The sequence below is a fragment of the Anguilla anguilla genome, chromosome 3, assembly GCF_013347855.1.
Source record: "Anguilla anguilla isolate fAngAng1 chromosome 3, fAngAng1.pri, whole genome shotgun sequence".
NCBI classification, from domain to species: Eukaryota; Metazoa; Chordata; class Actinopteri; order Anguilliformes; family Anguillidae; genus Anguilla; species Anguilla anguilla.
The window spans coordinates 21,440,088-21,467,689 of record NC_049203.1 but is presented as its reverse complement, the minus strand read 5'-3'; the positions used below and the strand labels follow the sequence as shown (position 1 = coordinate 21,467,689).

Sequence of the window (27,602 nt, the reverse complement as noted above, 5' to 3'; positions counted from 1 at the left end):
ACATCAGCAGATTTTAAAAGCTTGAGCAGATGTCTGTTCCTCAGTGTCAGGCTTCTATGGTACTCTGTCACAGTAAGCCTCTGTTGGATACAAACAGACTCTTAATTACTTTAGTAAGAATGCACAATCTAGTTCAACATTGCTCCAAAAGACTACCTGTGTTGTCTTAAAACCTCACAAGGAATCAGTGATGTGGAATGCAGTTCTGTCTGAAATATATTTCAAGCAAAATCTAAATAGTAAGTCTGCAGGTACCCCTTTGGAATAAACATATCTGCTGTTTTAAATTCAAATGATATGGCAAGATACTTCATATCGAGCGATCTCAAAATGTTCTAAGCTACAGTAATAGGTCCTAATTTAAAATTCCAGTAAACATGGCCTGGAAAGATCTTTGATGAAATACAAAATACTGAGAGGGGAGTTTGTGGAAGGACAAACTCACAAAGACAGCTATGGTAAAATAGACCATTAACTTTCCGTCACTTATTTGTTTACTAAAAAAGACAGCAGTACACTGTGGCCTTATTTTTCTGCACTTTTCCCTCTCTTTTCAGAGGAACATCTCTGAATGCAGGTTCTTTTTTGGCTCATTAAAGATCAGTGGAAGCAGGAGAAAGCAAAGGAGGAGGGAGTAAAGTGCTGGTAAAGAACAAATATAGGGGCAGTGGCTCCTGCTGACTGAGGTTTCTGCGCCTAGTAGCTGAAGTGAGAGCTCTCATTCACCGAGAACAAGGCATTCCCGGTCTGAAACGAAAAGCTAAAACTGTACTTCCTGAATCTTAAAACGGAGAACTATAATCATAGCAGAGTTCAGAAGGCTGGTTTTAATTGCTAACAGTGAGTGGGAGACTGCGGGAAAGCATACACGTTCTATTTGCTATAAGTGAATGTACTAGCGCGGTGGGCTACAACCGGATATAATGACCTCTTTGCTCAACATGACTGCAACTCTTTGCAGTAGAGCAGAGTAGTGCAGCTCTTTGATTCTGTACAATTATGTACAAATATAGGCAGCAATCAATTATCTCCCACTATGATGTGAAAGTACAAAAAAATAATCATTGGGCTGCACAAGAATTTTTTCAGATGAAACAATTTCACTGGTCGTCAAGTGTAAAATTGTACACAGCAGTCTAAGTAATTTCAGAGACCTGGTTGGTAGGAAGAATCGATTTACTACTTGATTACCTGAATATAATCGATAACACTGAATAAACTGAGCTAAAGTTTGGCTAAAAACTCACACACATACACGTTAAAATGCAGACTACATTCCATTAATTTTTATTTTCTGCCCAAATTTGTTGGTTAATTATATAGGCTATAATATAATATGATATACAGTAGATGAGAAAACATAATGTTTCATAATGACAGGGCCTTTTCTGTCTTGTCCTAGGGAAACTTAAATGTTACGTCAGTGATGTTGATTATTTGCTGAAAACTGTGGGGAGGGTTTTTTTTCTTTTATGTCATTACTGCACGCCGTGGGAAAAAGAGCATAGGGACAAATCTGGTAACTTTTTGAGGCAGCATCACCTTGGAAAACTCGCCTATACTGCTTGTTGGGTCTGGAGTCTACCCTGTGCTAGCTATCACTCTACAGTTCACATAACACTGACTTTTTAGTGAGTGTAGAGAGAAGCGAGTGTAGCAACAGATAGGTGGTATGCTAAAATAACGGTAAGACAATTGGGACACATATATCTTAGAGATTCTATATTTGAACAGATCAGACGGACGTATGTGTTTCCATGGCATTTGTTGTTGAACCAGTGATCACAGATCAGTTTGTCACCATTGCTAAATCACACTGAACCTTCTGTGCTATGAAAAACCCCACACATAAAGTAGTCTAATATATAATCACATCTCTAGATCGGTTTCCTTTGAATGAATGAATTATGTATTCATGGACATAACCATACTATGATAACACTATATCGTCATGTGGATGCAGATTCTAGGCCATCTTATAAACATATTTTGGCTCATAAACACTAAAGGATTCAATACAGATAATACAGCCTGTAAATAGGCGGATACACTGCACTACACTGAAAGAAGACTGCAGTGATTGATGTGCACTATAAAATAATACATTAATTAAATAAATTAAATAAAATGTAATGTTTATGGTTGCAATTTCAGAAAATCTCCTTACTTCATGTAATGCAAGTTTTCATATGCAAATACATACACAATGATATCATAAATATGCAAATTAGCATATGGGGTCGACTTCGAGTTTTTGCGCATGAGTTATCTACTTTCCATGGAAAAAAGTTTGCAAGAGTGGTTCAACCACTGCCATAGTTGTGTATTTGTGCAACATGAACCTGTTGGTGGTCGAGGTCCATGAAGTTTGGTTACTCTATCTACTGTTCCTTGTATGATTGCGGGTAATACCCGCAAACGTGTTTGTGGGTAATATGTGGGTAATACCCACAAACGTGCAGGGAATAGTAGATACAGTAGCCTACCTTCATGAGCCTCAATCACAGGCTGGCTCAAATTGCATGAATCTACTATAGGTCATTCAATTTTAAATAAATAAATATTTATATAAGTAGTAGTTCGACTTCTTTTGTGTCTCTCTCTCTTCCCGCAGGCTGCGTTTTAATGCACAGTAAAATGTCCAGTGTTAATTCAACTCTAAACAGATAACATTTGGTCACACTCTTATCTGTTAAGAGTTAAATTTACACTGTTAGAGTTGAATTAACACTGGACATTTTACTGTGTAAAAACCGTATCTAGTGGGAATCTGCAAGCACTCAGATTGCATGAGCACTTTCAGCATGCATATCTAGTGTAAGACAGGGGTTAGACACGAGGCGCAGGGCAATCGATTCCAAAAGATTTTCCACACCGTAGTTCTTGACCAGGACCGTGTTTGAAACAGCTTACTTGCATACTATTTAGTATAGCTGAGCATACTAGATGAGTAAATTGGTAAGTAGGCAACATTTACTGGAAGTGTAGTACACTTAAAATCCCTGGATGATTCACTTATTTCTGGGCTTTTGTAGAGTGTATTCGGGGGCACACTTTTCAGGAAGTAAACCATACTTTTTAGGAGGTCCCACAGAGAGGAAGAGGCAGAGCCATCTAATCGCTCTGGCTTTTCGTGTGATAGAACATAGGATGAATATATATCAAAACTCTAGTGATCTGTTTTTTCACTCTCATTATGCCTCGATATGGAATAGACCTTTTTAAAAGTCCGTTTTGCAAGCAACAGTGACCCTGTTCACCCAGTCTGAACACTGAGTGCACGTGTTTTCTGAACATTGTCATATTTTATTGACTCACCCCAATTGCTGTTAAAATGGGAACCTGATATATCCATTTAATGTTGCCGGCACTTAGCTCCCAGCAGCTGCAGTAAAAATGGGGGAGAGAGAGGAGGGGAGGGGGAAGGGGGGAGAGAGAGAGAGAGAGAGAGAGAGAGAGAGAGAGAGAAGCTTATAATGTTTTCAGCAGAGAATGGCCTAATTAAGTCTTATTTGCGGGGTAGAATTATTTTAAATGAATGTCAGTCTCAATCTCTATACACTACTGAATGATTTTAAAAGGACATTTGATTCTTGGCCTCACTGCACAAATTGAGATAGATTATTATACTTTGATGAGTCTGGTGTATTAAGGGTTAATACCAAATTTTCACTTTAACCGATTACTGTGCCAGTTGGTTATATCTATCCATCCGCTTGATGGATAGATGGTTATTTTCTCTGCTGTCAAGAAATTCTCTAAATAAAACATCACAAAATAAAGGTAACAAATAGTTCAATTGAAAAAAACGAACTATCCGTAACCTGTTATCATCATCATCATCATCATCATCATCATCATCATCATCATCATCATCTTGCAAAAATGAACTACAGTCATGGCATACAGCTATTTTTAAATGCTTAAAATGTTTTTTAAAAGACCATTTTATAAAGGAGCAAGTCAAAGTGAAGTAAAAGGAAAACATCAGCAAGTCAAAGTGAAGTAAAAGAAGACGCACTGTTAAAAGCAAATCTGAACACATGATTATAAAAAAAAACACAAACTTTTTTTTTTTGGAGAGATTCAGCAGCTCCTTGAAAGTCTGAAAGACTGTTCCAGAGAACATCCACAGAAAAAGCATGATCTCCTTCCTGTTGAAGTCTAGATGTGGGAGTCTTGAGGGGGCTTTATTTGTTCATTTTCATGGGTGACTTTGTTCAGGAGTGCTTTAGAAAGTCAACAATGTATTCAGGTGTCAAACCATGTTGTGGCTTAGACATAATCGAATAATTAAATTAAATTATCAAAATGTATTCAAAAAGCAGCTGGCAGCGAGTGAGGGGAAGCTGGGTAAATGTGTGTTGTTTTGATTGATTTAGATAAAAGCCTGCTGCTAAACTGTGTACCAGCTGGAGGTGAAAAAGAACATGAGACTCTTGTACATAGTACTGCTGTATTCCAGCCAAGAGAAAATAGACGCATGCATTACATTCATAGTGTCTTTAAAGGCTGGATTAACTTCTTAGAATGTTGTTCAAGATTCAGATTCAGATTCTTGGTAGAATATTTAACACTACGGGCTGGTTTAGCCCAAAATTAAATTTCCCTTTTCAGTGGATACCTCCATTGGGGAAATGTTTTTGGTCCAAGACTCGGCTTAATCCCAGTCTGGGAAACCGACCCTACAGGTTAGGGACTAGGTTAGGGTTTAAATCTGGGTTGAATCTGATCATATCAAGAATGAGATTGTTTGATCTTTCTGATTTTGTGTTTTCGCTCAGATCACATAACAGGTACTGTATATGAGGGTGTCCAACGAATATGGAAAGTGCTTGATGTGTTTCTTACCGAGCGTCTGCTAACGTTGCCCGCACAACCGCCCACGCAGCCACAAAGAGAGCCGGAACACCTGGAAGAAGAAAGAAAAACGAAGTACATTTTAAAAATAGAAACATTATTCTTTATGTTTTGTATGATTTTTTTAAAAAGTGGATTGCTTTATTTACCCTGCTGTTCTTGCGGCCAAGGCAAACATATTTATTTCACAAGAACATTCTAAAATAGATTTCTGGTTTGTGTGTGTGCGTGTGTGTGTGTGTGTGTGTGTTTGCGATTGTGTGTGCATGAGCTGGGTTATATTTCTGGGATACTCAGCAAGTACATTGCAGTTCAGTTTTATTTCTATAACACTATTTACAGGGACACTGTCACAAAGATGCTTTATGGGAAAACGGCAAATACTGGGCCAGGTAAAGAACTGCCTGGTGGGAAGAAATCTCAGGAGGATCCCAGATTAGATGGGGAACAATACAGTCTGAGGTATTACACCAGAAAGACCAAGAAAAAAATTATGTATTACAACAGTGGTTCCCAACCTCGGCCTTGGGGGCCACCTGTGTACGCTGGCTTTTGTTCCAACCACAATTGGAATGCCAGAATTTTAGCAAACTGTTACTTTTTCTTAATCTGGTGCCTGTATAACCTATAACCTACTTCTCACACACAAATACACTGCCTGTCTAATCTGTAATGTACAGATAGAATACGCATATGTTGCCTGTATAATCCAGAGCCTACAGCGCACACACATACACTTTCTTTATATATATCATATCTTTTTAGTCTCTCCTATATTTGAGGGGCAGGAGTGGGTGGCGGGCATAGCTATAGAGTCTCTGGTGGACTGAGCGGTTAGTGCTGTCACTAGATCATCATTGGTAGTGCTGTGTTAAACTGAACCGGTCATGGTCTGGTGATGACTGTCTCAAGCCTGCCCTCATGGCTGCGTTGGCCCCTGCCTCTGTTTCCCTTAGCTATGCTGCCATAGCCTTATTCCACCGGGGTTTTCCTTATTGCATGCAGGCACCTCTCTCTCTTCTGCTCTGCTTGCTAATCTACCATTTGAACCCCCTAACAATGTTTTTTTTCTGGTCTTCCTCGGCTCTGGGCACCTGCCCGGAGCTCCAGCCCAAGTTTACTGAGCTGTGTGACTCATGGTCTGAGGTGGCGGACTCACCCCACCCGATCAAAGTGAAACCCCACAGGTACTTGTTGTCGGAGAGGAAGGCCATAAAGATGAGGCTGTGGAGGTACAGACCCTCCACCAGGATCCAGTAGTAGTTAGTGGCCAGGAAGTAGATAAACAGAAACACTGTGATCTTGCACCCGATCTGTCAAGGGCGGAAAGGAGAAACAAGACAACAACAAAATAATAATGATAACAACAACAACAAATAGTAATTAATGTTGTTTGTATAGCACTAGTCAAACAAAATGCATTTCAATGTGCTTTACATCAGACAGAAAAATCAATGTAGAGCTGGGCTTAGTAATATGTGGGGGCGGGAGGCAATTCAAATGCTGCACGCACGGTGAATAAATGTAACTTAATAATGATTCATTTCAAATCCTAATTTAATTTAAATTTAAATTTAAATAATACTACACATGAAAAATATTTAGTAAAGGCAATAGTGACACTGATACATTACGTGCCAAATCTCTGTAACCTGTTTACAAATGCGTTTGGGGAAAGAAGACTGGTGTAATTTTTCTGTTTTGATTCTTCAATGCATAATGATAAGTTGTTTATTATGTCTCCTTGGGGAAATTTGCCTTGCATCTCAGAAACAACAAGCGCCGACTGATCACAATGTTCTCTTGCTCTTCGTCACAGTCTAAGACTTGGGAACGATATTTTGTTATGACTGCATTTCACAGGCCACTTAATGCACTTTCTATGTTCGCTGTTAACCGAGGGTCTAATTGCTCTTCAGTTGTAATACAATGCTGCTAAATCACTGAAATAAAAAAAAAAAACCTTCTAACTTTCCTGTCTCGGTTGTTTAAAAGGGCAGAGCTCATCCTTGCACATGTCAAGTGCTCTGACAACGGCTGACCCACAGAGACATTAGTGTCTGTTGTAATTACATAGCAGAGCTGCGTTTGGCAACAGCGTGGCTTTCGCTTGCACACACACGCAGAAGGGCTCAGCAGCACGTAGGTCTTTCTCTTCAAGCAGAACCGTTAAATCGTTCAAAGAAGCGGGGGGACGACCCACCAGATACACCCTGCTTCCCACCGCAGACCCGCAGTCTGTGTGTACACTTCCTCTCTCTGCTGAGGAGGAGGACGCTCCTTAAGTACCCCGGGGGCTGCTAATAAGTTCGGTTCATATCTTCAAAGCTGTGCCCGCTGAGGGGAGAGCTGGAGAAACACGGGACGCTGGGAGCGTGTCACGAATCGACGGCGCCTCAAAGCGAGGAAAGCGATGCTAACAGGAGTGTGAGGAACCTGGAGGCATTGCTCAGAATCAAAGTGCTCAGTGCTGAAACACTCACCTTTCTGAGTGAAATGCCCCACAGCGGCGGTCGCACTTTAAAAGAAGTGAATCTCATAAAGGCTTTGTGCAGTATATATAACGGCTTCATAAACATAGCATAATGGTGTCATAGATCATACATAAGCAAATGCCACGCTTTGTAAAGGGCAACATAACACCTTCATGTGCAATCAAATTTGGCATAACCAACAATGTCAGCAGGCTAATGGCTAAATGTTATAAAGGGCGACATAAAACATGCTCATGTAGGATACTAGGCTAACTGTGACATAACTCATGATGTCACTTGACGTCATGACACAGTCCAAATCATCCAGAGGGAAGTCAGTCCCCTTGACTCCTCACGCACACAATATTCTGTGACAGTACCACTAATGATTTTAAAAGCAATACCGCAAATTATGAATGTTAATGGTTTTACTTAGACCAGTAGACTATACAATAAGCATATAAATAGAGGCAAATAGCTTAACTTTAATGAAGTTGAAACTGGTTTCACTTTAAAGGGAAACTGGTTTTGCTTTAAAGCAGGTACAGTAGAATACATTATTAAGCTTCTGTGGAGATTATAAAGATAGACCTTAGCAATATAAATGTTAACAAAGGTTTCATTTTAAAGGACACACAGTAAAATACTACAAACAGCTTCTATGAATCATGTATGAAGAAAAACCTCAGCATAAGGAATACTGAAAAGGTCTTCACTTTAAAGGATGCTCAGAAAAATACTACAAACAGCTTCTATGAATCATGTATGAAGAAAAACCTCAGCATAAGGAATACTGAAAAGGTCTTCACTTAAAGGATGCTCAGAAAAATACTACAAAAAGCTTCTATGAATCATTTCTAAAGAAATATGTCTGAATCATTTCTAAAGAAACACCTCAGCATAAGGAATACTGAAAGGGCTTCACTTCAAAGGATACACAGTATAATGATACATAAAGCATCTATGAAGTATTTTGAAAGCAATACCACAAAATTGTGAATATAAAATGATTTCACTTTAAAGGCTGTGAAGCAGACCTCATTGAACATCAATGTATTTATCATAAGGCAATACCTTAGCTTTATGAACAATGAAAGTGGTGTCACTTTAAAAGACGGACTTTACAGGAATACGAGAATATTACATGTATATAATGCATCTATGAATGATTTATAATGAAATACCTGAGAATTAGGACAGTGACACTGGAAAGGATGTCGCTTTATAGGATGCATGTCACTGCACTGTGCAGTAATATGCTAATAAAAGGAGTAGCTAAAGGTTCATGAAGGAAAACAGAACAGAAGTTATAACTGGTATTAGGATAGAAAGTCATTAGATGCTGAACAAAAGCATATGCGATGTAGAGGCAGGGACATCACCTCAGAGTCCAGTGGATGGAACAAACCTGGAAGGACTGAAGGTTCATGTCACTTTGTGAGCCAAGAGTAGGTGAGAGTTTTTAAAGGGCATTTTCATCACTAAGTTGTTTAGTAAATTAGCTATTGCAGCACTACGTGGCACACTTTTAGTATGAGAGATACTGTATTTACTACCATTGTTACAGGAGGCAAGGGGACTAACTTCCCTTAGGTTGATTTGGATTGTTTCATGACATCAAGTGACATCATGAGTTATGTCAAAGCTTAGCGTAGCGTCCTGCATATGCATGGTTTATGTCACCCTTTGGCCAGGTGACATTGTTGGTTTGTGCACATTTGGCATAACATGATGCATGTTATGTCACCCTTTATGAAGAATGATATTTGCTTATGTATGATTTATGATGCCGTTACGTAATGTTTATGAAGGCATTATATATGGTATATAAAGCCTTTATGAGATATGTTTCATTTAAAGCGTGACTGAGGTGGTTAACATTTTGATATAAAATGATTTTCTCATCCTGTTATGTACATGTTCATCTGTCATAACAGATTTCAGAAATACTTGACATCATGATTTTTTAAGGACAATGTTTTAACATTTACATGGATATTCTGTGGCATGTAGGACACACACTGGTTTGTTGGAGACAACCCTGGGTCAAATATGTATTTGCTTTGGATTAAAATATTTTTCTACGCTTTACTGATTTTGTCTGGTGTATTGGAACCAATTAAATACTCTCAAAAACTACAAACCCTGCCTTCTGGTCATATTGGCAGGCTCAATTACACCAGGCAAGATCAATGGAGCATAGAAAAATATTTGAATCCAAAACAAATACGTATTGGACCCAGGTCTGGTTGGAGAGCAAATATATCTGATCTTTTAACGCATTGATCCATCATCACTTTAATGCCAAATGACGAGCAGGTGTTGAGGGTAAGATTTAAAAAAATCTTTGGGATGACTTGTCTGAGGATTTTAAGTCCTTACAGAGGCTCTAACCACAAGGTATTCTGACCTGGCCTACCACTGGCCCATCTGATAATGTCTGTCAGTGGGAACTGGGCCAAACCAGGCTAACAGTCGCAGTCTTAATTTAGTGTTTTGTTATTTTCTTTATTCGTTATTTTCGTTAGTAGTTAAGATAACACATGTTCTAGTGGTGTGGTTGCATGGAATGGAATGATGGGATAGAATGGAATTGGAAACATGCCCTTGTGTTTAATTAGGTAATGACCGAAAGGAGAACAGAAGGACATGCCGGGTCTCTCAAATGATTGAGGAGGTTTACTGCTGCATTGGGCCACCTTTTCCAAATTTGCACAAAACCGTACTTAATGATACTGATTTTAACCAAACTATAGCAACGCACGACGGGGCTGTTTGCTTCTGAGCCGGTGCTTGGATTGGTCAAGGCCGGGCAGGTGGCGTATGGTGGTGAGTGCCCCGGTGTATTAGCTTGGGTCATTTCTATCCTGCAGCTGCTTTCAGAAGCACAGTCATAACCCCCGACAGGTGAGCATAACAGTGAGAGCTACACAGGATCACTGCCCACATATATTAGTAATGGCTTTGAAAAAAAAAAAATCTAAGCCTTTGCAATGCAGATTAAGGTCTGCATAACTGCGTGCTGAAGGCTACATTTGGGGAGAGCTGATCTGATTACCAATGATTTCCTGTTTGAACGAAACTTTAAGAGAACATAGATTTCAGTAGCTTCTGGCAACAACTGCTCAGCTATTCTGTTTGTGCAGCGCATTAATTGACAGGTTGATTCAAATCAATCACTGGCATTAATCTGAAAAGACTGTCAAGTACATAATGTAAATTTTTTAACGAATACATAACAAGCGTGAACATGATTTGCTCGTCCTTTCACTAAACTTTTACAGTGCTTTCACCAGACTTGTCTCAAAAATATCATGGTGGATATCACCTTGGATACCGTTCTATTGTGCACCTGAGTACTGCAATATGCAGCAGTTTGGATGAATAAAGGGAAGCGTTGTGCGCCAGGCACTGCTGCTCTCCAGCTGCCATTTAACGTGACTGCACTACAGGGGGATACATGAATGCTCTGTCCCTGGTTCAAGTGCATGCTCAGCTTGGCTCAATAGCTCCACTCATCATCCCGGATGACCAGGTCCGCGGTCCTCACAGTAGTGAATAGACACCGATTCCATACGAGCAAAACAAGAGCACTGACCGCATGGCGAAGAACGGTAAGCAATCTCACGATTAAAGTTGCTCGAGCTGCTACCGTAAGTTGAGGAATTGCTTACAAAGTGAAACAGATCTTAAAGTAAGGGACTGATATTTTAAGGATGTCCTATTGCTGTTTACATGTTTTCGGAATACTGAAGGGCTAATGTTGAAAATACAAAGGTGATTTACAGAAACATGTGTTTGGAAGTAGGAGGCAGGTGAGATTTCGTTGCCTACAGAGCCGGCGGGGGTGGTCTTTTCCCGCGAGCAGGGTGTTTTTGATTGTCCTTGCCCTCCGACATTCCTGCGCAAGCCCGTGATTCACCCTCATATAAAGCATCTGCTGTGATGTGGAACGACATGTAATAATGCATACAGCTCTGGTTTTTCGAAAGAAAAAAAAGGACCTCAGCCTTTGTGCGAAGCTTCTCGCTGTGAATGCCTTTGCCCAGTGAATACTTACTCTCCTGTGTTACCCATTCAGCTAGTGTGCTGAATGGATAATTTACCAAATGGAAAATCATCCTTTGTGAAAAAAAAACATATCTGTACTGCACATCTCATGGCCACTACATCCTCACCGCAGCCTTACAATTTCCACAAGTTTAAAAGAAGGGAAGTGCTGGTAGAACTATTGTTGTTAGAACAGCAGGGGGGAACAAGCAAGGCTTTACTAAAACTGCAGTTAAAAAAAAAACACTGATGATTATCACCCACGTGTGTTGCTGTTCAAGTTTTTGTCAAAGTTCACTGGGGGCTTAGTAATTTGAATTTGGGGGAGAGAGAGGATTGGGAGCCTTGAATGTATTGTCTGCGGAAGAACTGGCACTCACATACTGAGACTTGTCCAGGGGTGCCACGGAGATGGTCTTGAGGTTATCCATGAGCGCGGCATCGAAATCCTGCAGTCCAACATTGGTGTGGACGACTCTGTCCTTGATGAAGATGCTGATGGCTCGCAGCATGAAGGACACAAACAGGTGGATGTGGATGTAGTTCCTGGTGCAGTGAAGACGTCTGAGGGGAAAAAAGAGATGACATCACATCTAGTATTATAACCCCACTGATGCACTCTTCCAAGCTTGGAAACATGTTTCATTCAGTCTAAGGATCATTTTTTCCTCTGACTGAGCATGAAGCAGCAGATGCACATTTTGTGATATGACTGACTGTCTTTGATGTATCCTTTTGTAACACCTTTCCTGGTTACACTACAACGCTCTGACAGCCACTGCTTCACTCTGCTCTGGGTTTCCATTTTAAAGATATTTCTAAAGATTCTGTTTGTAAGGCAGCTGGAGTCATTATTGGGAAATGAAACCCTGAGGAAAGTATTTTAAGCCTTTCAAGGCCATTTGCTTCATATTTCTCCTTGGCATGTGTTTGTAAGTACAACAATCTAAAACAAGTAAAAGTAAATGCTAAATAAAACAGTGTTGAGATGGTCTGAGTCAATGTGTTCAGGGTTAATGTATTTTGTGATGTTCCTAACAAGAGGCACAGCTGCAGGAGTCCTTCATTTATGAGATCTCCTCATTTTAATGACCATGGTACTGTGCTCAAAAGTGGCTAGAGCAGCACCAACAATGAACTCAAATATCATGTGTTACTTCTACCAGCAGTGCAAACAGCCAGTTAGCATGTCTGGGGAAGACCAGGTGGGCACTGAGGAAGAGCAAGCTGGCACTGAGGAAGACCAGACGTTTTCAAGATGGCGAACGTTTGCGGCGAACAGAAAAAAGTCTGAATATGTTTGAATATGTTCGCGAACGTTAGTGAACTGTCGCCGTCTTGAACGCACATCAGGTTGGTTGAAATGTGTTGCTTGAGCCTGAGTCTGAGATGATGATCTGTTCTACATGGATTCTCTATTCTACATTAGAGAAGAATAGTGTGCTCCTCAGTACTGTACATTTTCTGGACATCCAGTGCAATATGTGATCAACGTTATTAAATTTTTAACTGGCAAAAAATGTTGCTTACTCAGATGAAGTGAGACTTAATATAACAGTGCAACTGTGTTATTACAATTGAACCATTGTGTCAGGATGCGTGCGGGGTTTGGACAAAACGCAGAGGGGGAAAAACTCAAAAATCCAAAGATCAGAGAACAAAAGACTTTACTAAAACAAGGAAACAAAAGGGAACAAAAAACCTTGCAGGGCAACTTTCAACAAACGAAGGGAAACCTTAACACAACACAGGAACAAAGAAAATCCAGAAAATACAAAACACAAGGAGACCAGAACATGGGCAGTAACACATGGAGCAGGTACTTGAGTAGGGGCGCACAAAACAACCAGACATAACCACAAGGATCCAGCACCTGAGTCAAGGAAGAGGGAAACTTAAATAGAACAGACACTGACGAGACACAGGAGGGCACCATGAACAATCAGGCCACAGAGAGGGAAGGGAAAACGAGACAACCAGCAAACACTAAATGGATAATTGAAAATAATACTACAATTAAACAGGACACAAAACCGAAGTGCCGCCATCTGGCGGCCCAACAAGGAAACACGGACAGGAACACAGAACCATGACACATTGACTCTTGATTGTGGATTCTGGGATGGTTTTAACCTCTTATCTAGTAACCTAAATGAGGAACTGAGCGCTCAGAGTTGCAGGGAACATCACGTGGACCTAACACAGTTTTCAGTGGACAGGCTCTGAAAATGGGATTTTACTCTATTTTAAATCAGACCTACTTTAAATGCACTTTCGGTTCTCTCATTTGTACACGGCCAATCAAAATCCTAAGACTGTACCTTGTCAAGTTTCCATAGCAACACTTTAATTGCACAATCATTAAAATAAATGATTCTCACAACATTCTATCTTCCAAAAAGAAAAGAGAAATTATTGTAAATGTTGCCTTCTATCAGTTGAGGGAGAAATAATGGCTGACTCTTCCAGGTTATGCCTTAAAGGAACATGCTGTTGGTGCTTTTCTCTTGATCGTTCATTTTTTGCAGAGAAAAACCTGGCGAAGAGAAGGCTTTCAAATGTCAAACGTGAAAAGATATTTGCGGTCCTACCTGAAGTACCCGATGATGAAGATGGCCACTAGCAGAGAACTGAAGGACACTGCATATCCTACAGTGTACATAATGTAAAGACGCTCAAAGAACTCCTCCTGAACACACATGGAGAGAAAAAAGAGTGTTTGAAAGCAGTTTTTATAGAGCCCCATTCCAATCCCCTTTCACCTCAGATTTTATAAAGAGCTGCCCTGACTTACTTTCCCGCCCTCATGGTTGTTTGGTTGGAGGAATCTCAAGCAGTCTGAATAGTTTGTCCAGGTCCGGTTCAAGCTCTCAACAAAGACCCAAGAGCCATTGATGTCACATTTTCTGTATGCATGACCTGGAACACACACACACACACACACACATGCACGCGCACATACACACACACACACACACACACACACATACACACACACAATGAATTGACTGGGTTGAATATCAAGTACCTAAAGCTACAGTAGATTTAATAAAAAGGTCACATTTATAACCTTGTTGAGAAATTAGCTAAAGGCTTTGCTAAAAGAAGAGTTGTTTTAAGTTTTTCATCATGAGGCATTACATTAATACAAATACAAAGCCTTTTACATATTCTTTTCACCCACTGCTATCTTTTTAAAAACGTTTAATGAAACATGTTTAATGCTTTTTATCTCCCTAATTTCGAATGCCCACTCATGTTCATGATGCACCCCTCATCATCCGTGCTGTTGATTCAAATGCATATCCAGGCACTGCTGCCCACAAGGTATGCAATCTGAAGCATATTATGTCAGTTTCTTTTACTGTTTTATTTTCTTTTATTTCCCCGGTTGTGACTTGGCATCTTGCAACCTCTCAGCCATGCCACCCTCGAAAAGCAAATTAACTGTAATCTCAACATGTTTTACCAGATGCAGTCAAAAAAGCACACACAAAAACACACGCATGAACACACACACACACACACAGATACCGGTGATTCTTAAATGAAGAGTAGGCCCTACCATTGTGATTGAAGTCATAGACGTAGCGTGGGCATTGGACCTTGGTGACAGCACCCGGGGAACCCCGTGGCCAACAGATCAAGCCGTCCCACCCGGGAGGGCAAAGGTCATCTGGGTGAAATAGGAGCGGGTGGGTAGCAGACAGTTATGTACATTTAGAGCAGTCTGACCCAGTACAGTATGAAGTCATCATCTGCAGATATTATGTTTTTCACTTTCAATAGAACCCCAGATGAAAAACTAGAAAGCTGTTTTTTTTTCTTTTTCAGATTCTGCTTTTGTGTGTCTATGGTGGGACTTCCTGATCTTCTCCATTAATGGTGTGGGGGTAAGGCGTGGATCTCATATTGAGCCTTTCCTAGGTCGCTCAGTGCAGACTATCATTTCAAAAAGCACATGACTTATTTGTGTCTTTGATGGAGGACAGAACGTACTGCAGACAGCTCTCGTAGCAGCCTCTCATGAGCGAAGCGACCGCGTTCTCATGCTCAAATGATCACATGCACACATTACTAATGGAGTGCCTTTTTTAAATTGACAGTCGTGCTTCTCAGGTGCTTTTTGCATGTTATCTTTGCTGCAGCTCACAGAATTGTGCTAACCCTCCGACACCCCATCCTCAGCCTGCGGCTTGGATCTACTTGTAGGTGTCTAGTAGGGGATATGTTCAGTGCTCCCTGTTTGGCAGGTTAGTTCATGCTGATGAGTGCACAGATGCACCTAAAGCAAATCCATTCAGTGCCAAACCAAAAATAATTACTTTGCATAATCATGAGTATATTTCGTCTAAATTTGTAAGTTGTCCTGAATGAAACGACAAAAACAAGAATCTATTTTACCAGTGATTACCCCCAATTTTCTACACATTTCCGACTGCATTTAGCTTCAGAAGGAAACAATTGAGTGGAGTGAATAATAATTATTAAACACTTTAGTAACCCTCTTTTGCTGCATATAGAAATAGTGTCCTTCCTGTTGGGTGACTGAGTGAATTTGTGCTTTCACTCCTGGAAATGTGTGATTTAATAACTCTATCCATTCCATTAGGCAGGGTTCCAAGGGCTTTCAGTGACCCTGTGCAACAATTTTTAAAAAAGCATCTCAAATTGAAAAGCTTCAAAAATATAACCAATTTGTTTAGTTTTTTTTTTTCAAAATAACTATTGACAGGCATGGAATGTTCCGCATTGGTATCTGCTGTACGTAATTTCAACCCTTGTTCTTCTTGCTAAGAGAGGCCCTTTGGCCCCATCAACCACATTCATCAGGTTGGGTTTGCTTGATTGTCTGCGTTCACATGTTAGCCATTTAGCGAGTGTTCTTATCCAGAACAACTTATGTATTTACACAGTATGAACAGTTTTCTGAACATACTGAAGCAGTTAAGGTTAAGTATTTTGCAAAAGAGTACAATCTCAGTGCTCAATCTGGGAATGAAAGTCGCAAACCTCTATATTATAAGCTCACGTCCTCACGTCTAGATTATAAACTCACGTGTGTGCATAAATTCTGGTGCATCGATTTCATTTGGTTTTAAAGAGGATGGATCTATGTTCCCCTGTCCTCTCCAGGAGACAAAGTACAGTCCGGACATTACCACGCACAAATTCAGGATTTTATTATTTCTTTATAGTAAAAACTTCAAAAAGCTTGCCTACACAATCACATTTACAGTTTACAGTGAAAATTTCCATAGCCTTGCACTTGTGCCCTCTCCCTTTGCTCGGATGCAGTAGACTCACTGGTGTAGGCTACTTCTCTGCTCAGCAGTACATGAATAGACACTTTGAAAATCATGGGTTGTCCCAGATTATTTAAAGATCAACATTTGCAGTACTGATTTCAGACATTATATCTAGCTAAGCATGCTCACAATCTTTGATTGCTGTCTGGTCATATTATAATTCTTTCTGAGGCGGAGCTCCTTATCTTAAATGCTCAGGATCAGCTGAATTTATTGCCTAGTTGCTTGCAAATCAGTTTAAAGCCAACCTGAAAAAGAGCTCACAGGATACCATTATAATTGTTTTTTTCCCCAGTTGAAATATATTACCATTAGGGATTTATCATTTGAACGGAGTCAATGGGGCAGGAAAAAAACATGCTCTCTCTGAAGTGCGATCAACAAAACATAATGATTGATTCATTTCATGTAGAGAGGACGTTTCCCTGCCTCTGCTTGTAAAACGCAAGCACCAGGTGTGGAGGAACGTGTCTACATACATGTGGTTTTCCGTATTTTTGGAATTCACAACAATTAATTGTAAATTTGTTTCTCCTGATTCTGAATCACAGTCAAAGCAAAGCCTGACAGGCAACAAATCTGTAAGTCCATTTCTGTTATTTCTCTGTGAAGAAGAAACCACACCGCCTGGCTTCTCCCTGAGTGTGAGAAACCACGCCCCCTGGCCTGTCCCTGCGAATGAGAAACCACGCCCCCTGGCCTCTCCCTGCGAATGAGAAACTTCATGGCTCAGCCGTGCCAGTCTGACGTGTATCCAACCCACTCTGCTCTTTTCAGAAGCCCTGTTTATTCTGGAGAGGGCTGTGATTGAGGATATGCAGAGCTGCTGTTGAAAAGGGTAGTTTTGACTCAGCAGGGCAGGGTGTGGGTTTGTGGGTTTGTCCCAGCAGGAAAGCAGGAAGCATAACAGAGAAGGAGATGACTATAAAAACCCCAGGAAGAACTCCGGCGGGGGGGGGGGGGGGGGGGGGGGGGGGGGATCGGTGAGGAGGGGAGCTGCATTTGCTTAATAGGCACGGCATGAAGATGAAAGAATCACCCCCCGAGGCATCACTGTCTGAGGCTGCGAAGTACAAAGGTTTCCCTCCTGAGTCATCTCTGGCTGACAGTGCAAAGTATCCTGTGATTACCCTCGAGGACCCCCGATACCCTCAGAACGCAGCCCGCGTTTCTCCGCAGAGGCTATAAAGGGACAGCGAGCTCTCTACCCTTGATTTTAAAAAAGAAGGACTAATGGAGGCTCTTACCTGTAGGGTCCTGTAAGGAGACGTTCTGATGACACTCGAGTTTGACATCATACAGGAGATACATCTGTTCCTGCACTGTAATGCCCCCGTCTGAGCTGCCCTGCGGAACACAACCATTCCCCCATTTCAGAAACAGTCCCAGCAGAACTCTCCTCTCCGCTCGGCGCCGAAACCGCAAACTTCACCGTCAGAGGTCGCCCCAGCGATTCCTCCTCGCCTCACAGAATGCATCCGGTTTGCATGTACGCCTACAGTAGAAGTCGATCGTTCCTAACCAGCAAGTCAGTGGCACCGAGAAAACAACCCTTTACACATTAGAGCGCCCAGCTGAAATAGCACTGTATAGCAACAAACCAGCATTAGAGCATCAGGAACAAAACGTTCATACACGACATTAAATATAACATTCATAATTTAGTCAGTGCATTTTTCATCAATATGACAGAAAAGGAAAGCTTGCTAGTCACATTTGTAATGAAGTTACATTACAGGTTTATCATGATGATACTGGATAAACTGGTTCATACTGTATCTCAGTGTGAGCACTCCTATTTGTAATGCCATTGTACCTTCTCCCGATTTAGAGACTAAAACACATTCATGTAATTATAATTAGCTCCTTACATGTTAGATAATTATCTCAAGTTGCCCACAGAAGAACAGCCTGACATTTTCGAACCTATTTAAATTTAAACCATAATTAAAAAGTGGATTGCAGCTCATTTTCATATTTTGTCTTATTCAATAATGTGAATGAGTACTAATGAGTATATTTTTACTTGATCAAATTGCTAATGTCATTCCGCATTCGATGCTCATAAGCAAATCCCATAATTTTTTGGTAACTGGTTTTACAGCCAGTGATTTGTTTCTACCAGCAGAAAACTAGTGACACCACTTCCCTGTTCATTTCAACCATTTCCCTCTTTCTTTCTTTCTTTCTTTCTTTCTTTTTTTCGTTCTGCTTCACAACCAGCAGGACTAATTAAACTGCATCCCCTTGTCATGAACTCCTGGTCACTTTGCTAATAATGATACACAGTAGTCCAGTACTGTAGTACAAATGCCACAGCAGCTCCTGGGATAAACCAGAAGTGTCTGTGCTCTATGGTCCACGGGCTGACGACCAAACAGCTTTAGAACCCCCCTTTTATAAATCCACCTGTTAAGAAATCATCAAAAATCATCTCAGTCTCCTTGATTAATGTTTTGATACTTGAGTAATTATGCACAATTGTACATTGATTAACAGCTCAGTGCTCATGGCTACGAAAACATCTGTTCATCCATTGTATTGAGCAGTAGTCTTAAGAATGTGTCAATAATAACTTGCTTACCAGTAACAATAGTTTATAATTTTCAGTTGGCAGTTTTTGATTTATAAGAAGGCTGGTGTATATAGAGAAAATATTTTAAAAATATGAAAAACAAAATACCTTTTAACACCACGATGAAATATTATTAAACAATGAGTATGTATACATATTGTTACGTTGTTCAGATATTCACACCATTTGAATTGTTTCTAATATTTCCCTTGAATGAAACAACATGAAACCCTAAAAGGTTTTAACTTCAATTAAAGGGAGTTTTTGAATAATAAGGGAGCAAGCTCAATAGAACACATGTAAAAACATTCTTACATATTTCCAGCGCATTGCATTCTGGTATTGAACCTCAGGGATTTATGAGTTGTAAGCATCTTTCTTATGGAAAATAACCTCAGTGTTAGATATACTCCCCTTGAGGGGATATGGAGACATGTTGCAACTTAGTAATATAAATGATTTAGATCGTTAACAGATTGTTTTTCAGGATTGCATTCATGAATACAGTAATTGATACAATAGGGATTCGTTATAGCTTCCTATAGTGTCTACCAATGGGGCATCACACACTTTGGAATCCCCATGTTTTCATCCGATTTCAACAAAATGAATAATTCATGGTCAAATCTAACCCATGATCCTCTCCAGATATAAAAACAAGTGCTGTGCCTGAATTGCCACCATCTTGCTCCGACATTGAATGGAAATGGAACATTATTTCAACCAATATGCCTTGCCTGCCACTAATAAAATTTCAAGCGGCAGCTCGGCTGTTGAATTTATTGGCTATGCACAAGAGCAAATTTCTACATGTGCTTCCCTGATGCATGCTGCTCACCCTTTCTCCCATTCACAGTTCGCACCGCATATACATGACGCGTTTTCATGGCCCATATGGCCGTGCATCGAGCATTAAATCAACGGCAATGCACAGAAAAATGCCTAGCATTAGCATTCTGTCCTTATGGGTGCTTGGTAAGTGATATAACTGCTTGCAAATAACTGTGATTCAGGGCTATATCTGTGAGGGCGATAACCTCACTCAGCTACCTGCAGACTACAGAGAGCTCCCTTTTCAAACTGCCATCTCACCCAGGTTCCTTGACATACAGCTTTTACACAGACCATTAAAGTGGGACTGTGCTGACAGCACCTGCTTTACATTAGAAATGTACAAGAACAAGAACAGCATCACAGGAATATCCCCTTCTAATTGACAAGGTCCTTGCATTTGGAATGAAAACAGAGCTGCTCTTAGAACAGGCCATTTGTAAATCATGTGCTTCTACTGAAAACCGCAGGTGACGACGACCGGTCTTTTAGAATGCTAGCAAAAAGGTTATCAGCTATGATTACCTTTGTGTTGAGGTTTATGTTCTTTATACCATTGTGAAATTTTAACATTATTTAGGTGGAGGCTACGAATAAGCCCACTGGGGTTTCTGCCTCTCCCTGCACTGTATATTATTTGTTATCTGTCATTTTTGTGTGTTTTTTAAATTTTGCAAAAAATAATAAAACTAAACTAAAAATAAAAACTTGTGATGTGATTAGCTACATAGACGAAAGGACAACCCAAAGAAATTACCAATAATTATATTGTGGGTGTCAGTTTTGGGTATTGATGACTTACAGATTTAGTGTACAGACCTCAGCACACAGAGCGGTCTACACTTCTCACTGTCCCATTTGCTTTTCTATAGAGCTTCACCCCCAGATGGGATTATCAATGGCTCTAACACCAATTATTTATCATTTAGAGAGAACCCCATTTCTAATGTAAGGACCGCTTTCCAATGCCATTCAAGGTGCAGAAGTTGCTTCAGGTAACAACAAGTGATTTCATTGGGACACAGAGGCTGTATAAACAGGTTGGTAAAATTACAGGGCCCTAGGAATGAACACCACACATCCCATCCACTTAGAGTACCTTTTCACACACAATGGATTGTTTATGGCAGAGTACATTTCGTCCCTCTGTTAGAGTTAACAATGAGCTAACTGTATAGCTTCAGGAAATGACTTGAAAAATCTTGAAATTGCTCTTACCCGTGCCGCATAACACAAACAGCGTTGCCTTGTTGAACCATTCAACCACGACTCCAAACTGCTTATTTTGCTTGAAAGAAGATGTGTAGGCTGATTGTAAACCATGCTCTCTGACTGACAGCTATCCCCTGGGGAGTGGAGTGAGTGTTTATACAGAGTGAGTGACACAGGCTATGAGCAGGTGTTGGGCGAGCTATGGTGCAGTGAATGCAGCGTTGCAGTGAATGTGAAGTTGCTCTTTGTTTCTGAAGCACAGCGTGACACAGCCCAGGCCCCTTTTAGCATCGCTGAGCCACGGCGAGAGCCTGTAGACTCAACTATGAGTGCATCCATAAGCCTCTGGAGAGGTCATGTGAACTAACATAAGAATTAGCTGGTAAAAACAAGAATGAGCAGATCAAATCAATGGCATGACGCAGCATAACTGACAATTTCTGGAAGGACAATGAACTATTAATGTGCATGTTAACACCGAGGAAACCATAACATTGCCCTGCACATTTTAAAAATGACTTCATTGAAGAAGGGCAGTGTAGCCTTGTCCATTTGTGAATAACTTGCAGGAAGTCCCTGACAATTCAGCCTTAACTTTCACCCTGAAACCTTTCTACAGCATCAATGGAGGAAATCATTTTTCTGTCAGTGCGCTCAGAAACACGTTGATAATGACAATTATCCAGTGCCTAGCACATTCTCCAGCTGGTAGTTCGCTCACGCCGCGGGGTTTATTGCACGGTGTCTAATCATCTGTTTTACACATTGTCACTGGAACTGGAAAAGTCTTTGATGAATAAACTCAGCAAATGCCAGATTGCTGTTGAAAATAATTATTAACAGGGCTAAAGAAGGGCTGAAATGGTTGCACTGAATGCTCTGCGATGGTGGTATTCTTCCCAGTACTTCCATGGAAATGGAATATCTCACGGTTGTGTCGGCAAGCCATGGTGTTATGTGACGTGCAATCACAGAGTATAATCTGTATTTGGACAATGTGTGTGTGTGTGTGTGTGTGGGTGTGCACGCACGCGTGTGTGTGTGTGTGTGTGTGTGTGTTCATATCTGTGGTGTGTGTGTTTGCGTGTGCTCCTGCATTTTATTATTATTACTATTATTATTATTATTATTATTACTATTATTATTATTATTATTATTCTGCATGGCTGTGCTGTTACCCCATGAGGATGGAGATCCTCCCCATAAGACCATATAAATGATGAAGTATGTTTTAATTATGAATGTGTGTCCCTCTCACAATTTAACTTTTCACACAAAAAAATACCACTAAGTTCTTTTTCCTCCAGGGGTTGGGGTTGCAATTGAACATCCCCATCTATGACTCCATCATAGAAACAGTTGGAATCCACACATGAATGAAACACGTAAGCTAAGAAATTGTGCAGAGTGACAACCATTTCCACATAATCTGTGCTGTGTGTTTATTCATCTCCATGGTAAGGTGTTGTGAAGACATCTGCGTCCGAGGGGGCAGATGGAAGAATGTAAGCAGCATCTTTCCATTTGACAACTGCTGAAAGGAAACATTTCCGTTTTCCACACTTTGCATAAACAGTTGAAATTTCAAAAAAAGGGCAGAAAATCATTTAACAAGGCAATTTACTCCCGACTTGAAACAAATTTTCTCGCAGAAATGGACCAATGTGAAAAACCAACGTTCTGTTTGGACAACTTTTCCCAGTCTATGTAGTTGTGATAACAGAAGGGCGATGTTCTTGACACATGGCGACAATGCTGTAAAAACATCAACTTCTTTTTTTTGGCATAATAACATAGAATAAGAACAATAACAGAATATAAGTCATTGAAACAATTACATTTAAATCGGTGGTGTTTCATTCTGAAATGGAAGTTGGCCCAGCCAACCGTGCCATCACTGTGCTTTAATAAAGATAGATGAGTTATCATAATGTGGACCCCAACTTTCCAGAGCGCACCCAGTGCTGCACACCTGCTCCTCACCTAGTGTGGGTGTTGAGTAGTCGATAAAATGTCTAGGTTAGGTTTGTTATGTTTGGGTTAGGGGGTATACAGTAACTAATGCTTATCGGAATGATTCCATGGTCAAAGAACTATGCCAAAGCAAACACGTAGCTTGCTTTCATGTGGAGTATGTGACTCACCTCCTGTTCCTTCTGAGTGGTGTGAGGTTGATTAACCAACAAGTTACTTAGTGCTAATTATTGCACTAAGTGTCCTCGCACAAGAAGGAGCATGAGTGTAGCACTTCATACACACACTCCTTCTCTGGCCGGTAGGCTTACCACTTTATCATGTCGAAAACAGTGTTTAACTAGAATAGATGATTGCAATTTGGGGCTAACTAGTAATACGATAATAAGACTGTCATGCGTTATCTCAGCATAAGAGTTGGATAAGGCAGTTTAGCAAATGTTTGGCTGCTGTCCTACTTACCATGGCATCCCTGCTGAAGATTCCAGCTAAAGCCAGCTGGGATTCTAAGATGGTCTTAGCTGGTCATAGCTGGTCCGTGGCTGGTCAAAGCTGTTTACCTGGTAGAGTAAGCTGGCGGCTAAACTGGTGGACTAGTTGACTACAGGCTGGTCAGTAGGTGAACAGCTGGTCGACCAGGTAAAACCAGCAAGAAGTGTCGAAAACACAGCTTAAACCAGCTTGATCAGCTTTGGCTGGTTTAAGCTGGAATTCTGAGCAGGGATAGAATCACACAGTCTGATTATTGAGATTGGTTCTATTTTAACTCCCTTGCTGAATTGGTATGAAAGCATAATTAGTTTATTAGAAATGAAATATTTTTAACACTGGTGTAAATGCATCAGTTTGTATCTAGTTAGTTTAGCTAGTATAAAGCCACATCCTTCCAATCTTTCATCTTCCTAAGGGCACAGTAGGTGATTTTTGAGGGAAATTTGAACCTGATACAAAAGCAAAAAATGAATGGTAGAGTTTCAGAGCTGTTTTCACACTGGTTCCAGAGGAAAATAGGGTTTCTCCATTGTTCAAAGCTAGAACATAACTGGCTCACTATTCTGTTTGTACATGTAGAACTTGCAATTTAATTCACCACACATATTTAGAAACTAAAGAAACATCTTAGCTTTACAGCTGGTTTATATTACCTTCAATGTTTGTATCCAGTTAGGTTCAATGTTTCAAGGACCTGTTTTTTCTCTGAAAACTTTTTTATGCAGTCCTGCAACTAATTAAAAAAAAAAAGTATTTATTTGGCTTTTTCTGAGGTTCAAGCCTGTCCTCTAAAAATAATTTACTGCATCTTTGAAGATGAACACCAGCGTGTTTCTATCATTCTTAAAATGCTGGGCATCCTTAAAATGCTGATTTGTCACCTGCTACCCAGAGTCCTTAGTCTACAGCAAAATATTATTTTTGCTATTTTTTGTTTGTTGTTGTAGGCTAAGTCTTTTCGCTGAGGGAGTGCAAAATTCGAAAGTTTACCAACACCCACAAAGAGGTTCTTCGGAAACAGTGGCTAAATCACGAAGGGGGAGCAAACTTGCATTGAATACAGATCGTGTGTGCACCTTCAGAACATACAATTAATTGAAGTCCTGTCTTTTTTAATCTGAATTTCCATCACTCTGACTGATGTTAAAAGTTGTGAAAGAAGCCACGTAGCCCAATGTAAGCCTTTTTTTTTTTTTTTTACTTTTCCATGCAAGATATATTTTGGTTATTTAATTGTTTCCAGATTTTGCCTTACTGTTGGCTCTATAAATTACATCTAAATTTTTTCAGTTACTGCCACAAAAGCTATTAATTGCTTTGAATACTGGGCTGAAAACTCCTAAATGAAGAACTGTCAAGTGTAAGTAAGATCTTTATCAAGATTTTCAGAAGGCGTGTAATTGTAATCAACCTTGAGTACAAAAGCAATTCAGTAAATTGTTGTACAAATGACTGTTTAGTAAACTCAATTTTGGCAATGCTGAATCTCAGTTCCTCTAACAAGAAAAAGTAAATTTCCTGTACGCCTCCTAAAGAATGCAGTTGGCCGCACTGGTTTCGAAACGTATGCATATTAGCATGGCGTGTTTCAGAACTTAAGAATATAAGTAGGTAGACTACTTTGATTAAGAGTTGGAAAAAAAAAAAAAAACTAAGTTCACAAAAGTTTTTGAGTAATTTTCAGTAATCTTGGCTATTGAATTGTTGCAGCTATTGATTTGCCTTAAAAATCATTAGTTAGGTAGTAACTCCGGTTAACCAACCTAGCAGTCAACATTCCAGAGAAATGTTTAATTCTCGTTTAAGTCCATTTATTATTCAAGTTAACTTGCAAAATATTTTGCCTTTTCTTGATATCAGTTCATTTTTCACCAGAATTGCATTAAAGCAGCGTAATTATACACCGATCAGCCACAACATAAAAACCACCTACCTAATATTGTGTAGGTCCCCCTCGTACCGCCAAAACAGCTCTGACCCGGCGAGGCATAGACTCCACCTCTGAAGGTGTCCTCTGGTATATTTGGATTTCTGTATATATTTGTATCTACTGTATATTTGTATCTGATATTTTGTATTGTAAATTTGTATCTGATTGTGTTACTTTGTTGTCTTTGATGCTGCAACAGTGTAAATTCCCCCTGGGGATCAATGAAGTGCACTACTACTACTACTACTTATTACATTATTGGTTTTTATTACATTAAAAAATTGAAATGGATTACATTATTGGGAGTTATTACTCTATTGGTAGTTTATTACATGATGCTACAAGGCTATAAAAAGCTAAGATATTGTTAGAGGGTGAATTATTTCCACACGATTTTAAAAACTCTCGACGGGTCAGAGCTTTTGGCGGCACGAGGGGAACCTACACAATATTAGGCAGGTGGTTTTAATGTTGTGGCTGATCGGTGTTCGAATAGGCTATGATATCCGTGAAATCACATTAACGAGCAAAGTAGGCTTTCAAAAGAAAGAACAAATTAAACTGATTAGAGTTTTACCTGCGCTTCCACGAAGGTCCAACATAGGAGGACTTCAGCAAAGTTCCACAGCAGACACTTAGGCATACCTATTGATTGTGTTGATTATTGAAGACGATACCGTGAAAATGTCCCAGTGGCGCCAGCTATTATTTTTTTGGGGGGCTAGGTCTCCCAAAATTTGTGGTCTCTTCAAATTTTGTTAGTGGATAATATAAAATAATAAGTGGATAATTTCTGTTGATTGTCTGTTCCTTTATGTATTCTTTTTTTCTATCGACTAGAACTCGAATCCGTAGGTACAAGACATATGTTTCTTGTTCCAGCTATTTCAAGCTTAACATGTCAAGGGAACAAGGCGGTCAAAGTCTTTAAGTTGCTGCTATAGAAACAATGCAGATAAGATTCCATGGAAACAAATGCTTGAGGAATCCGTATCCAAAGGAAGTTATATTTCCATTCATGTTGCTCAAATGAAATGAAATCGTTCTACTCGTGCGGAATAGAAATCCATCTCTGGTCATGGACTTGTTCACCTTTAGAGCACTTTTAGTGCATAATGCGAATGTGAAGGAGCCTCTTTTGTAGAAGTATGTGTCCAGCGATGGCTCGGACGCTTCTGAGTAGGCTACTCTTTAAAGCGGTACAATCAATCCCTCAAATCAAATACGGGCGGAAGACACGTGCGTCTTTCCGTGCCCAAAAGAAAACGCTGTCATGTAGAATACGCGAGACCCCGTTTCCTCCACCCACCTTGCCACACGTCCTCTCCATTTGATACACTTGGCATTCGATTTGCAATTGAAGCACATGGAAATAGTCAAGAGTAGATACATATCTCTCCAATCCAAAATGCGAATAAGAACAAAATAATTATTTCTTCTAAGCAAAACAGGTTGACATTTTAACTAGACCACACAGTACAGAGTAAAATAACTAGAAGATTCCAAAATATTTTGTATCAAAGGCTTTTTATTTTTCCCCGATCCAAGTTGTTGGGAGTTAGCTCTGGACGTGCATTGAATCGAGGTTCCCTTTTATAGTTGTCATGCGGCATTTGGTTCAATGACTTTGATTTTTTAATGTGAATGTGACAATGCACATTGCCTGCTCACCTACTGTGAGGTAGAAGGAGGCTCTGAAAGTGCACGGTGCCTAGTACAGTTCATTAGGATCTGTTCTAATGAACTGCCCTTGGTGCTGAAACGGCGAAGCGACCGTGGAGGCATACGCACGCTGCATGACGCGCAAGTGGTCTTGTTTGTTCCCACCAAACCAAGAAAAATTGATCAAAAATAAAACCTATTCATTTGGAAGAGGGCTGGCGAAAGCTACTATT

At 40.1% G+C, this 27,602-nt stretch overlaps 1 protein-coding gene across 1 annotated transcript in view; it reads right to left on the bottom strand.

The window, feature by feature from the left end:
* pth2ra (parathyroid hormone 2 receptor a) overlaps window positions 1-27,150 on the bottom strand; it is a 34,289-nt gene extending 7,139 nt beyond the window's left edge. The window contains exons 1-9 of the mRNA XM_035410916.1: window positions 26,285-27,150; window positions 17,941-18,040; window positions 14,950-15,060; window positions 14,179-14,303; window positions 13,976-14,073; window positions 11,765-11,948; window positions 6,020-6,173; window positions 4,852-4,912; window positions 3,319-3,385 (exon numbers count right to left, since the gene is read on the bottom strand). Coding sequence (XP_035266807.1) covers window positions 3,319-3,385; window positions 4,852-4,912; window positions 6,020-6,173; window positions 11,765-11,948; window positions 13,976-14,073; window positions 14,179-14,303; window positions 14,950-15,060; window positions 17,941-18,040; window positions 26,285-26,350 — 966 coding nt within the window. The 5' untranslated portion in view covers window positions 26,351-27,150. The remainder of the gene's footprint in view (window positions 1-3,318; window positions 3,386-4,851; window positions 4,913-6,019; window positions 6,174-11,764; window positions 11,949-13,975; window positions 14,074-14,178; window positions 14,304-14,949; window positions 15,061-17,940; window positions 18,041-26,284) is intronic.
* Between the last annotated feature and the right edge of the window lie 452 nt (window positions 27,151-27,602).